Source organism: Dermacentor silvarum, chromosome 8, assembly GCF_013339745.2.
Source record: "Dermacentor silvarum isolate Dsil-2018 chromosome 8, BIME_Dsil_1.4, whole genome shotgun sequence".
Taxonomy (NCBI): Eukaryota; Metazoa; Arthropoda; class Arachnida; order Ixodida; family Ixodidae; genus Dermacentor; species Dermacentor silvarum.
In genome coordinates this window covers 16925256-16939845 of record NC_051161.1, presented here as the reverse complement: position 1 = coordinate 16939845, position 14590 = coordinate 16925256, and the positions used below count along the sequence as shown (strand labels likewise).

Here is a 14590-nt window from a genome sequence, read left to right as displayed (position 1 = left end):
GCGTCGTGCTCCTTGGGTGAATACTATTACATTACCACACCTCGTATGACGCCACGCGTGTATTCCGACAGGGAGGCGGGGGCTACGTTTCTCGAGCTCATTTTTTCTTCTTTTTTTCTGACTTTTTTTTTTCTCTTTCGTCCCTTGAAAACGCTTTGCGGTGATAGCGTTGGCCCAGCGAGATGACGTCATGTTCAGTCACCAGTACGATGCGGACGTGTTATGCCAGGAGCTGGAAAGCATACTTCGCCATAACGTAATACTCGCCAGCCCGTCAGATCTGTAAACATTTATACTACAGGAAGGCACGCACGCCGGCCAACAGAAAAGGGGAAAGCACACGTATGCCTTCCAGCCAGATGCGTGCAAGGAACGGGGAGGGTCCGGGCCACGGAATCGTGACGCGAGGTCTGGACGACACGTGAAAAGCACCGGTTAGACTGACCCGTTGATGCCTTCCGCTAAACATACAAGGAAAAAAAAAAAAAAAAAAAAAAACCCTAGGAAATGCTCTCGCGACTACAAAGGCGCTGCCCACCTGCGCCCAAGGACGAAGGGATGCAAAAGTGTTCGCTCAACTCGTTGCTACCCTGCCATGGGGCTCAGCGCGAGTCAAGGGGCCATGTTAGCGCCCTCGACTATGAAAAAACTCGAATATCTAAGTCGCTCATTAAAAGTAACTCCAAAGGAAACGAAATTACTAACATACAAAACCTGGTGTCTGCAATCAGTGCAAAAATAGCCTATATGAACAGAATAGAATCGATCCAGAAAAAGGCCACTCGATTCATCTACCGACGCAACGACAGGAACTTTTCGCCATCTTCTCAACCCATCGACATTGCTGCTCTTCCTAAACGTGTGGAAGGGCAGTTTGATGGGCCAGCTGGTTCATACTGATACTTGAGAAACCAGCGAAAAACAAATGAATGAGAGGAAGGAAAGTGCATCAGTGTTCCTTCTGTCTCTCTGAGGGATAAAGAGATAGCCTTGCTCAGAGGCTGAGCTTTAAACATAAGGAAGTAGAGAGAGATAGGACAAATGTCTGTTTATCTCTTTAAAGATTAAATTAAATTATAGGGTTTTACGTGCCAAGACCAGTTCTGATTATGAGGCACGCCGTAATGGGGGACTCCGGAAATTTGGACCACCTGGGGTTCTCTAACGTGCACCTAAATCTAAGTACACGGGTGTTTTCGCATTTCGCCCCCATCGAAATGCGGCCGCCGTGGCCGGGATTCGATCCCGCGACCTCGTGCATCAGCAGCCCAACACCATAGCCACTGAGCAACCACGGCGGGTAATCTTTAAGATTCTTGCACCTTGCTAAGAGCATGCGTTGGTTGTTTGGTGTTCGAAAGGTCTTTTTTTTTTTTTCAAATATATGTCAGTTTTTTGCTAGTTCAGCGTTGTGGTGTCTCTTTCTTTCCTTCGTGTTCGCGTCTTTTTTTTTTTTTTTTTTTCTAAACAACGCAATATTGCGTCCATGAAATTTCTCTCGGTCAACTTATGCCGATACGCCTGGCCGTGCTTATTTTTCATTACCATCCAGAAACAGTAATCACGAACTAAACGTTGCCTTGCGGTCTCGGACTGACTATTCAAAGTACAAATTTTTCCCTGCACCATAGAACTATGGAATGGAATACCTGGCAACATCCGGTCATAACCCATTGAAGAATTTTTGAATGTCCTTAGAATGTTCTCCTTTATTTGTACCTTGTAGATTGTTTTCTTACATGTTTATGTAAGTTGACACTGTTTCTTTGTACAATATATCCACTTCTGCCCTGATAAAGGACTGCAGTATGCAAAATAAGATATAGTAAATATGGACTCGCAAGTTGTTTTCAATGCAGCACTGGAATGTATACAAAACGCGCTAGCGCTTCTTCGCATCGACCAGGGAATCTCGTCTACCACGTTTTCACAGCGGAGTCTGCGTGAAGAAATTGAGCTTCGCCTTCTATCGATGAGGGATTGTAACGAAACAAGTAGGCATCATGGTCCGAGGCCAAACTCGCATGGAATACTTCGTTACGACAAAGGAACAGCTTCTAGACCAGTGCTTGTCTTAGGGCGGAAGGAGCGGTCGCCTCTCGCCGAAGGCATCGTAACTTTCTTGCTCAAGGTGAACACCTGAACAATTCTGCACCAAATGGGCACCCGCTGCGAATGTTTAATGCATCATTTTAAAGATGAGAAATAATGGACAGACTCATTATCATTATCTTATCATTATTATATCATTATCTATCATTATATAACTCATCATCATAAGCACATACTTATGAAAAGGGAAAAAAATGGCAGCACCTATTTCACGATGACTGTATAGGGTGTTGCGTTTATCACTGAAGTAACACAGCGACGCAACGTATTGCCACCGCTGTAATACATTATGCATGACAGTATGAGGCGTGTACTGCAGCGGGACTGCTCTGTCGTGCTTTTCTATGAACACGCTGCACCATCTAGCGGTGTCGCCGCGAAAATGCTCGTGCCTTCCGGAACGCATGGTGCGTCGGTGCGTGTGCTCTCTCGCGCTTCTTTCTATATGATGATACTATGGCGGCAAAAGTTCGGCAACTGTGCCCTGGAAGTTTCCTTCACTAGTTCCTTTCACCAGTTGATGAAATTAGCCTGGAAATCCCGCTAGGTTTATGTGCATCGACTCTGGGCGCAACAACGATTTAATTACTTTTTTCCTGCAGCTAACATTTTTTTTTTTTTTTAGATCTGCATTCGACGTCAGTTTGTGAGCCATATACTTCTACTCCTTTTTTTCAGTTTTAGCTTGACGTCTTCTTTCCCTTCCTTACATTCTGTACTGTGCGCGCCCCATGCAGTCGTCGTCTTCGCTTTTGACACGAGATTTCAGTGTGCTACAGGCACGGCAGGATCCAAAACCAGTTTGTTTCATTGGATAATTTCAACTTTTCCCTCACAATACTTTTTTCCTCAAGTTTCAACCCCTCCCTCCCCCCCCCCCCCACCCGTTTAACCGCCGGCTTCTTGGCCTATCCCCCGTAGTGCAAGCAAGCAATGCAAGCTATTCCATACTAATTCCACATATATTCGGAAATTTATCCTCCATATTAATTTGGAATAATCCTCCCATTTCTTGGCCAATCCCCTACCGTGGGTAGGTGCCACATGCGTGATAGGCAACAAGCAAGGATACACGCGCCGCGATGGTTCTGCGAGCGTGCGCATGTTCCGATGGCTCGGAAGAAGCAGTAGCTGGATACGAACATGCGGGTATGGATTACGTTCGAACTTTCAGAGCCGCCCTCCGAAACCTGCTACGAGCAGCAGCCTCCGCGGCGGTGACCATCACTCGGCAGCAGCGGGAGGACCATCCACCCTGTCTCCTGACGCTGTGGCTGATCGCTTTCACCGCCGCCTTCGTCGTCGTGGCCGCGGTCGCCCTGACCTCGCTCCTCCTGGCCGTGATGTGCGCGCCGCGGATCGCCGAACGAGCCCTGCAGGGCTGGCGACCTCTGTACCGACTCGAAGCGGTCGCCGCCAGAATGGCTGCGCAAACGCAGAGCCACACCACGCTCGTTTGCACCGTGGGCGCCGGCGTCGTCGCCCCGAGGGAGGCGTACCCTCCCGACGGCGTCTGCCACTACACCGTGTTCACTCACGTCGCGTACGACCAGCGGCACGGCGGCTCCTTCCGAGCACTCGGGGCATCGTCGACGTCGCAGGCGGCGGCGAGCTGGCGAATCTTCAAGCGGCAGGCGTCCGGTTCCACCCTGACGCGCCTGCTCCCATCGCACGGCGACTGGGAGACGTTCGTGCGCGCAGTCGTGCCGGATTTGGCGCGGCGTATCAACGCCAGCCTCGTCCGACACCGCCTGCACGGCCTGGCGCTCTTCCAGGTCCGCGTGCGGCCGGCGCAGCTTTCGGTCGTAGCGGCCGCCATGCAGCTGCTGGCGGAGTACAACCCCGGCATGTTCCTCGCCCTCGGCGTCAGCTTCGAAGGCGTGAACGACGCGAACGCGCTGAGCACGTTCCCGCCTGGCCTCCTGGACAAAGCCGTGGCGCCGCTGTCCCTTCTGGTGCTGGAGACGCACGTGCCCCCGCTGGACAGCGGAGGTCGCTGCCGCGCGACCTTCTCGTCGATAGCGGATCCCTACGTCGGTGATTCCGAAAGCCAGGTGCCGAGTCGTCTCTCACTTCGGGGGCGCCATTAGGATCCTCGGCCAGCACCCGGACCTGCGGTACGTGGCAGGCACACCCGGGCTGACCGGCTGCTTCTCGCTGTTCCTCGGCGCGCTTGTCTTCAACACGAGCGGCCAGGAAGCGAAGCTCGGCGCGGTATGCACGTCCTGGTCCGCCGACCAAGTTAGCAAGGTATACCAAGCAGTCGAACTCGACGAAAACGATTGCGCAAGAGTGCCCGTCTAGACGCGGTAACATTTATAAAGCTGCACATTTTATAAAGCTGCACACTTTATAAAGGTGCACATGACTAATATTACCCAACTTGGAGAATGAAAAACGGCAGTTGTAAGGCCAGTCTATCTACACGTCACGTGACCCCTCAGGTTTTTGAGTCCGTGGAGCTCTACAACGCATCATAGACTATATATGCATCTATATAGGCTGTGTTCATTCACTTTTAAATATGTATGCTCAATTCGGCGTACGGCGCGCTGCGACGGTGTCATCACCTTTGGACTTTACGCGGAACATCACGGCGACGCCGACGGCAGAAATGAGCCTGGGATATCCATATGATTGCTATCGCGACAAAAAGAAGTGGAAAAAACGCTGAACACTACTGCTGCACCCCACAAGGCAGCTTGGTATTCGCACTTCCAGCCTCAGGCTAGTATATCCAAACAGTACTGTGATGTACGGTTTTAATGACTACTGTTACAGGCTGCCCGGAAATTGAACGTTTCCTGATTTCCCGGTGGTCCGTTAACTGTCGGTTGACTGTACTTGTGAACCTCGCCTGTATAGCGCGTCACGGCCTCGACTTTCGCAGGTCTGCGAGCACCCCAGCGTGCGCGTGGACGTGAACACGCAAGTGGCGTACGGCCAAGACGGGAAACGCTTCTTCAGCTTCGAGAGCGTGCGCGCGGTTGTGGCGAAGCTGTCTCCGCTGCTCAACGCGACGCTGCTGAGCGACCGCACTCCCTGCCTGGCGCTCTACAACATCGAGCTGGACGACGGCGCCTGGCTGCGCTGCCCCTCCGAGCGATACCCGAACATCATATTGGAGGTGAACGGCCTTCTGCGCCACCACCTGCGCTCCTTCGTCCCGGACTCGAAGCGGACCCCGAGTCCCTGGGAGCGCTTGTTTTATTCGTCGCCGTAACACGAAACATTGTCACGTTCATTTCCTTTAACGTCCGCAATGACGGTGCAGTATTTTTTTTTTTTTGTATTCGAAAGGATTTCCTCGAAGCGTAATACATTTTTGTACATATTTTAATGTGTATTGTTTTTTATGGGGTTTTACGTGCCAAAACCACGATATGATTACGAGGCACGCCGTAGTGGGGGACTCCGGAAATTTGGACCACCTGGGGTTCTTTAACGTGCACCTAAATCTAAGTACACGGGTGTTTTAGCATTTCGCCCCCATCGAAATGCGGTCGCCGTGGCCGGGATTCGATCCCGCGACCTCGTGCTCAGTAGCCCAACACCATAGCCACTGAGCAACCACGGCGGGTATTTTAATGTGTAGGCAATGACGTTGTAGTTATTTATCTTATTTGAATGATTGGTCCGAGGTAATTAAATTGCTTCGTGCTCCGAGTTAGAATACAATTCTTTATTTTTCATTAAGGCGATGTATAACATGGGACACAGGGCTAGAGGAATTGATGCCCGACTGAGGTATGGCATTGATGCGTGACCAAGCCACGCTACCCTAAAAGGCAACGGCGAGAAATTTTTGTTGATGTATCGCGATTTGGAATTCACGGAAATACTAATAAAATGTTGAACGTTACACATGCTCAAAGTGTGACGCAATTGTAGTAGTATCCGCGGAGAAGCAAAAAGTTGACCGTCGCTTAGCATACGCCAAAGAGGATGAAGGCTAAAGCCTGCGCGCTCACGAGACATTCATTAAATTACTTGACATTCTCATTTGAATGCTTTATTACTTCCTATTACTTGTTTTCTCCCTCCAAAGGTGGTTCGACTCCCGTCAAAGGCCGAGGATTCGACTCCCACCAAAGATCGTGGGTTAGAGTGCCTCAATTAACTCTATCTTAATTAACCGTCTTAATTAACTTTGCCTTAAGTAACACCAAATGTCGTGGGTTAGAGCGCCCTAACTCTATCTTAATTAAAGTACAGTTAATTAAGGCACTCGAACCCACGAACTTCGTTGGTGACACCATGCCACATGGTACCACCAGCAATATTGGTGCCCGTGTGCTTGCGTTGTAGTGCACGTTAAAGAGCGCCAGGTAGTCAAAATTAATCCGGAGCCCTCCACTACGGCGTGCCTCATAATCGGAACTGGTTTTGGCACGTAAAACACCAGAAATAAGGTGCCATAACGCCGTACAACAGATTTTTCGACTCACCAGCCATCTACATTGGGGGTTTACACAAGTGTCGAGCAGGCAAGTATACACAAACTTCAATATATAGGGTGATGACTAATAGACTGAAGAAATAAAATCGCAACTACTTATATCCAACACTGCCAACCAAGTACACTATATTTCAAATTGCAACGCAAATATAAACAGGCGTCACATGCATACGAACAAGTTGGTTTCGTGGATAGTCTAGCAAGGGCCGGTGAAACGGCTCGCATGCATCCAAGTCGGGAGGGCAGCCCGGACGACGACCGGTTGCTATCGGGTGCCGCAGGCGGGCTTGCAGTAGCCCCGGGCACGACGACAAGCAAGCGTGTCACGTTCACTGCATTTGAAGGTTTTCGGACCGTTTGTTGCTTCAATCACCATAAGCATAAACCTTTGCCACGTTTACTTGTTTTTATGTGACGTCACAGTCGAAGGCGGCGTTTTGTAGTCTGTATTCCGTCGATCACTAGTAACACGAAAACTTCGTCACGTCTGCTTTCTATCTTGCTCTCGTTGCAGTCGCGGGCGGGGTAGGATGGATGGATTATTTGAAACCAATCGCTGCTGGTTTCTACACTTGCGGAAAGTGACGACGGTTAGTTGGCCTGGTTAGTTGGCAGCTGCCTTTGCCCGCCCCGCGACCCAGACCTGCTCGTTCGGGTCGGAGCTGAGCAGTGTGGCCTCCCACTGCTGCGTCGGTTACCCGAGCTTATGACACAATACCCCGGAATGTCATCACGGCTTTAGTTAACCCCGTGTCGCAGAAAATCCGATGTCGGCGTCGGCGGTCTTTCCATTAGCGAAGATTTCAGCATATATTTAGGTATATGTATATCATTATATGGTACGCCTTGCTGTATGACATGCGGTATAAGCGGGTTATATTGCCACACCATTATATCACTAAAGTTGCTCATACCTTGTCTTACATTCTTGATAAAGTTATTCCTCGGAATTTTCATTTCCGCATGACGTCACAACGTTGGCCGTGGTTTTGGGACATTTTGCCTGGTCACCGTAACACGGAACGTTGCTTGCATTTGTTGTGACGTCCTGGTCGAAGGTGGTGTTTCGGAGTCTTCTGTTACGTCCGTCACCGGTAGCGCGAAAGGTCAACGCTTTTTAAAATTAACTTCCGCCGATTATTACAAGTGCAGCTATAGCCTTTCTACAAGTCACTGAGCTAGACGCACGGCTTTATAGAGGCCGCAGCGTTTGTCGACTTGCATATGCGCACCATCATCATCAACATCATCATTCTTCAGACCTTTTGCTCCCCGTCCCTTTTCCCCAATGAAGAGTAGCAGGCCAGGGCAGGCTATAGCTCAGGCCGACCTCTCTGCCTTTCTGTCACTCACCCTTTACTTTTGCCTCCATCTGCTGCAAATAAGACCGCGGGGCAGTCTAAGTCCCAGTGTCAGACTGTACTTGTCAGAAGGCAGCAGAGGCGCTTTAGGCTACAATGCTACATGGCATGAAAATGTCGAGTTGGAACGAAATTTCAGAACACCCAGCAAATAGCAGCAACAAGTCAATATACAAAAATCTTTAAAATTACCAATGAAACTTAATATCCCGCCTTAATGTGATCATAATGCGAAGCGTTCTTCCCCGAGTGCAGCCACCGTTCAAGTGGACCGATCTCGATCATTGTGCAGTCTATCTCGCCGCTTTCGTAGGTCGATCCCGGTGATATAAGGCAGTCTCGTATTATGTGCCACAAGGGGCAACAGGGTATGTGCCCCTCGGGCCACTGGGTTTTAGTTTGCTTTCAATCTTATCTTTTGCCATTGCAAACATTGGGTCTTACTCGTTATAAGTACGAACAGCTACAGCATATAATCTCTGCATAGCCGTTCCCTACACAAAATTCAGATTAATCAAGCAACCGTTCTCTGCAAATCATGAATGCTTCGCATTACGTAGACGTCAACTGTACACAGTCGAGTCTGCCAAAACGTTTCAAATGGTACTTTTATGTCCTGACGGCACAGTCGAGCGCGAAGAAGTCTTAACGGACATATGACACAATATCACGAAATGTGATCGGGGTTGTTTTAATGGCGTTACTTTCGTGGCTCGGGTTCTGGGACGGCTAGTTTCGTCCGTCATCGTAAAACGGAACATTGTCAGTATCACTTCCTTTTAATCCCGCACAGACGCCGCAGTTGAGGCGTTGTTTCCGAAACATCACATTGTTATTAAGTTTATGGCCGCACTGGCGTTTGCAGACGACAGTTTTACTTATGGCAGCCAGCCAACAGCTGCAAAATGCCTGCTCTGCATGAGTCATCAAATATTAATCACCGAGAGGAAAGTCCATACACGACAGGGGCTGCACTAAGTAGGTACGCGAGTATATCTTTCGGAATTACATTTTCGGCAATACAGGAGGAAATGATCCAGTCATTCTATATTCTCACATGACGAACAATGTTTCGGATGGTGCGAATCCGCGCCATCGCTATCATCATCGCTATCATCGCTATCCGCGCTATCACACCTACTCATGTACATGCACATGAGTAGGCGTGATAGGGTAATCGTGATAGGGTAATCGAAACTTCGCAATGTCGAGAGGGACACGACGGGACATTCCAGGGGAACGTTAAATGTACGTAATCCGTTGCAACAAGGAGGGACTAATTTTTTCGACCCAGGACTTGTTGTCTTCAAAACCTTGTCACCGCCAGCAGGAAGCTTGGGTATGAAGAAACCTACTGGCCCACCAAGCGCCGCCACAATGCCCAGGTATCCACAACAACCGAATTTCTTTCACATGAGGTGGAATGAAAAAGTGTAGCGACCGGTGCAGTAGTGAATTATTTCTGCTTACTAGCGGCATAAGAACTGACAGGTAGCCTGCGATAAATATTATGCGTGACACATTGTTGGGAATTTGGTATAGGGCCAAGCAAATGGCCATGAAACTCTGCCTTCGTCCTGCAGAGTCCACTGCAGGACGAAGGCCTCTCCCTGCAATCTCCAAGTTCCCCTGTCTTGCGCTAGCTGATTCCAACTATGCCTAAGGTCTCTTAGGCATAGCTAAAGGGACTCCTTAGGGCTCACGACATGCGTGTCATGTAGGTCATGAAACAACCGCCTACGTCTTGGTGCTCTCATGGTCGTTTCGTTAACTTGGTAGGCTACCCGCACACTGCTTCGCATAACATCGATTCCGACAGGGCGTGGGATCTGCGGGTTTTCAATCAAATGTCTGCTAGGCAATAATTTAGCATGATTTGGAAATATCTCCTCGACTCAATTTTGATGTCTGGTAAGGCATCATTTGAATGGCAAACTTGATGTATGGACACATTCAATTGTTGTAACTGTGCTTACATAAAAATTATCTGTGGGTTGTGTAATCGCGACCACGATACGTCAAAAAAAAAAAAAAAAAAAAAAAAAAAAAAAAAACAAGACGGTTCAGTGATAAATATATATTGTGTACGTCTCTTTCAAAAGTCATAATTTTTTTTTATATCTGAACGGTAAGCATGTGGAATATGCAATCTACGGTGGGTACGTATATAGCTTCCTGATATAAAACAGTATTGGCAACGAATCCAGGTGCCTCGAGGGATAAGTGTAAAGCTTCTCTTTCTAAAAGTATGAGATTAATTTTATAGGCGGGGACCACCGGAAAATAATACGCAGCCTAATTCTAATACGGGCCGCACATACATCTTGTATATCATCAGTAAAGCATCCCTGCGTAGTCCCGAGCGACGGTGACTGAGCCGGCGGAACATGGCTACGGCACGTTCTGCCTTTGTTGTAATATGTTCAATGTGACTGCGCCAAGCGAGCTTGCCATCGTATACAATTAACACCAAGGTACTTGACTTAGTCAACTTGAGGAATGATTTCCTGGCGGTATTGGAGAGATATATGCACTTGTGCAATTAACGAGTGTAAACTCATCTAGAGCCTTCTTAAGTAGCTCTGAAACGACTGATGTAGTGAGTGTATATTAGTTGAGGAAGTAAAAAAAAATGCGATATCGTCCGCGTAAACATAAACACATACTTCCCGATACTAGGGAATTGTACTTAGCAAAATGTTAAATAAAATAGGAGAAAGAACGGCATCCTCTGGTACACATCTTGTCTGCGTGTATTTAGAAGTCGAAAGATCGCGTTGATAACAATAAAACTATTTATCTCTCATTCACATATTGAAGCGGTTATATACTTCGGAAAATTCGTAGAATGAAGTTTATTAAATAGAATAAGATATTCTACACTGTCGCATGCTTTTGCTACAGCTAGCGTCACCAAAGCTGCGTACCCTCGTTTGCGGCGAGCAAGTTTAATGCGGCTCTCTAGATCTGCATGGGCACACCATATGGAGTGCCCGGGACGAAATCCAATCTGTCAAGCACTGAGAAGTGTATCATACTGCATAAAATTTGTTATGCGACCATGAACAACCCGTTTTATTAATTTTACGACATTGGAAGTAAGAGAAATTGGTCTTATGTTGTCTATATAAGTCAAGTCCAGCTGCTTTTTTCTTCAACAGTGGAATGAATTTAGCTACCCTCCACTCTCTTGGAACCTGGGATTTTTTAGAGAAAAATTTGCTATATTTAGTAGATCCTGACACGCATAATCAAACAAAGCTTTTAGCATTCCCGTTGTAATTCCATCTGGACTTGGGGCTGAGGCCGGCCGCCAGCTCTGTCGATGTTACTTCTACAAAGCCATCTCCCGAGGGAGCTTTCGATAGTCCTGTCGGAAATTTATGCGTGAAACAACGCGCTAGACCTTGAGCAATTTCCTTAAGTGACTTTGATAATTCTTTTGTTTACGGGATAGCTTTACGGGATCAAATAAATTTAAACAGCGCTTTTTTTTTTATTACGAGACTTCAAAAATGTGTGTAGTGCATTGAATCATAATCGCCTTTAGATTTTAAAGCTATTCGCTTAAGTGTAGCAGCTACATATCTATCACCAGCCCAATTAACAGGGCATTGGTTATATAAAAGTTTTTTCCCATGCAGCTTTTCGACGTCTGAAATCTCGCTCGAAGACAGAATTCCACCGGGGACAATTTGATATACCCTTAGGAGATGGTACGACAAATGGAGACTTTTTCGATTATTGTTTTAAATTTAACAAAGGCTCATTGTCTTAATATCCCTGACTATGCTTTCCTGAGCGTTCAAAGCCGATTTTAACGCATTTTAAAATTTTGAATAATTATTAAAAGTGCGCACATGACTATCTAAAAACGTTAACGGGGTAATCAGTTCAAAAATTAGCGGGAGATGATCACTGTTGATACCGGGGTCAACAGTGTTCCAGGAGGTAACAGAAATGCTTGAGCTAGCAAACGTGAGCAAACGTGAGAGCATGATTGACCCCGAACGAAAGTATGTACTCTCGAATTTAAACAGGAGATATGATTTGATAAAACCCAATCCCACAAGCGTCTGCCACAAGTATCCGTTCGAAAACCCCATGATACATGATGAGAATTAAAATCTGATACAAGTATGACGTTCTTCTGACTGCAAGTTATAGAGGTATCGAGATAACGGGTGTCTTGCACTCCATGGGGGAAGTAAGTGTTAAATATAGAAAATGGCGTGCAGCCAGGAAGTGTTATATCCAATACTAAAATTTCACATTTTGGTGGCAGTACCCGATGTGCTATCGTATATCGTTGCTAACATAAAGAAAGCGAATTAAACCACCACATCGGGAAAGTCGATCTAGTCGAAAACATCGGAATTTTCTTTAGCTAAAATGTTTGACCAGCAGCAAGTCAAGTTTCCTGTAAAATAATATGTGGAGAATATTTACAAGCAAGAAATAATAAATATGTTGCAGCGGAAAGTATGGAACGAAAGTTCCACTGAACTACTGTTACATTTCCTATGGTGAAGAACTCCGAGCAGCAGAGACCGCATGGTATAAAGCGCTCTCTTTCAAGAAGTCCTTCTTAGTATAGGAGTATCTCTCACGTACTTATCTGCGTTGAAGTTGGTGATAGAGCTAGACTTTTTGTCTAACGGTGACCTTGTCCGTTTAAGTGATCGGGCGTCCATCCCATCTGTGTCGGAGAGGCAGATGTGATCAACTTTCGCAGAAGTTGATGGCCTTGATAAATCGTTGTCAGTCGATGGCTGCGTTGTCGACACTTCACTAGACTCCGCGGTAGAATATGCACCTGATCCTCAGTGTTGGCTTTGTTGTTAATTCGAAAGCACTGAGGTATTTGTGAGGACATAGCCTGGACAAGGGAGTCGGTGAGATTGACCATAATGCGCTCCACTGCTTTTTTCCAACGCCTTTTCTACAGAAGCTCCCATGCCCAATGTTTATCGCCAGACGTCGTCGTCTTCGGGACAATCCCCACTGTTTCGGTATATCACTTGGTTCTTACCTTCGAAAACCCTCTACATTTTTCTTCTTCTTTTTCTTTGGCATTCGATCCCTGTAGGAATGCAGCCGCCGCTGGTGGGAATCGAACCCACGTCCTCCTGCTCCGCAACGGCTGTTGAAGCACCTAGGAGAAATGCGGCTGTTAGTTCGTTCACACATTAACAACCTCTACCCCCGCCGCTGCGCCCATTTTCTTCCTCTTTGTTTTTCCAAGAAGGCTATCGCATGGGCGCGTGAAATGGGACGCAGTTTTTCGCAAGAGTGGCAATCCCGCGCAAGCCGCTCGTTAGCTGCTGCAAACGCGCACGAAGTAAAACTCGAAACGCTTCAGCCTCCCCTACAATACAGCAGTCCCTCAGTGTCTTCCTGGACAAACTACTCCCCTCCCCCCTCCAATGGAAGTACTTTGTCCATCTTCCAGTTCCCGACATTATGGTTGGCGAGGAAAACCCGCGCGTGCGCAGCGCAGTTCCCACAGCGCGGGTCGAGACGCTCGGGCGACGGCTATACATGCGCAAGCAGGAACGACGACGAACCCTACGCGTCGCGCGTTTCGCGCACGACAGGTTGTGTGGCGAGTCTATGCGCACAAAGTCGCGCCGTTCTTTGCTTCGCGCCAACGTCGATCGATAGATGGACGAGGCACAGACGAGCGAAACTTTGCGTGCGCGGACCTCGTCGGCGCCGTTCGGTCGCTTGGTCGTGCGTACAACAAGGAGGCTTTCTTTAAGCGACCCAGAAGAGCGCGTTCTCACGCTTTGAGGACAAAAGAGCATAGCGCGCTAGCGCGAGCGCTAACGCGTAAAAAAACTCGCCGAGTATATGCACGGCGCCGTTAAAATACGGGCAGGAAGCAGCCGATGGGATCCCAGGAACAAACCTTTTCGAGTACGCTTCGGGCTCACGCTCTTTGCTTCGCTACGTACGGGACACGCTTGTGCCCAGGCGCAGCGTCATGTTTCTTTTTAATATTATTTTAAAGAAAGCAAAAAAGAAGCTTGTTTCTGAAAACGACGCGGACGGGAACGACGTCGTCGAACCGTGTCGGCTGTGAAGAAGGTACCCGACGGCGGTCTGTCTTTCCAGACTATACCGCAGTGGATCTTCATAGGAAACGAAAATGACAAAAGAAAAAAAAATCAAACAGCAAAGGAAACTGCATTCTACTTTTCGTACATGTTGTGCACCCACACACGTGCACAGAGAGAGAGAGAGAGATAAGGGAGGGGGGGAGGGAGAAAGTCAAAGATAAAGCAGGGATGTTAATGTCAGTAAAAGTGCACTTCTTTCTTTTAGATGTTCCCGCTTACATTTCACTAATGTACCACCAAGAGTTCATTCCCCAGGTGAACTCTCTTAAGTACCTGGGAATCACGCATGATGAGACGCTGCATGAAATTGGAGAAGCTACGTTGATCAAGTCGCGTCTAAGGCAGCACGTGCCGTAGAATGATTACGCAAGATGAGTAACCGATCGGGTTGCGCAGACTTACATTAATTCTGATATATAAAACATGTGTGGGCGTCCGATCATGGAATTTGGGTGCGTCTTGTTTTCTGGCAGCCCAGCTTATAAAAGTTAGCCTCTGTTACTATTGGAAAGGGGAGCTCTGCACTTGTGCCTTGA

At 47.7% G+C, this 14590-nt stretch overlaps 1 protein-coding gene across 1 annotated transcript; it reads left to right on the top strand.

The window, feature by feature from the left end:
* Positions 1–3263: 3263 nt before the first annotated feature.
* Positions 3264–5400, top strand: LOC119462039 (uncharacterized). The gene is made up of 2 exons (XM_049672357.1): positions 3264–4229; positions 5003–5400. The coding sequence occupies exon 1, from the start codon at positions 3264–3266 to the stop codon at positions 4200–4202; it is 939 nt and encodes a 312-aa protein (XP_049528314.1). The 3' UTR covers positions 4203–4229; positions 5003–5400.
* The last annotated feature ends 9190 nt before the right edge of the window (positions 5401–14590 follow it).

Bases quoted from the DNA above. Each gene is read 5' to 3' on its own strand.
- LOC119462039 (XM_049672357.1), top strand. From the start codon at position 3,264: ATGGATTACGTTCGAACTTTCAGAGCCGCCCTCCGAAACCTGCTACGA.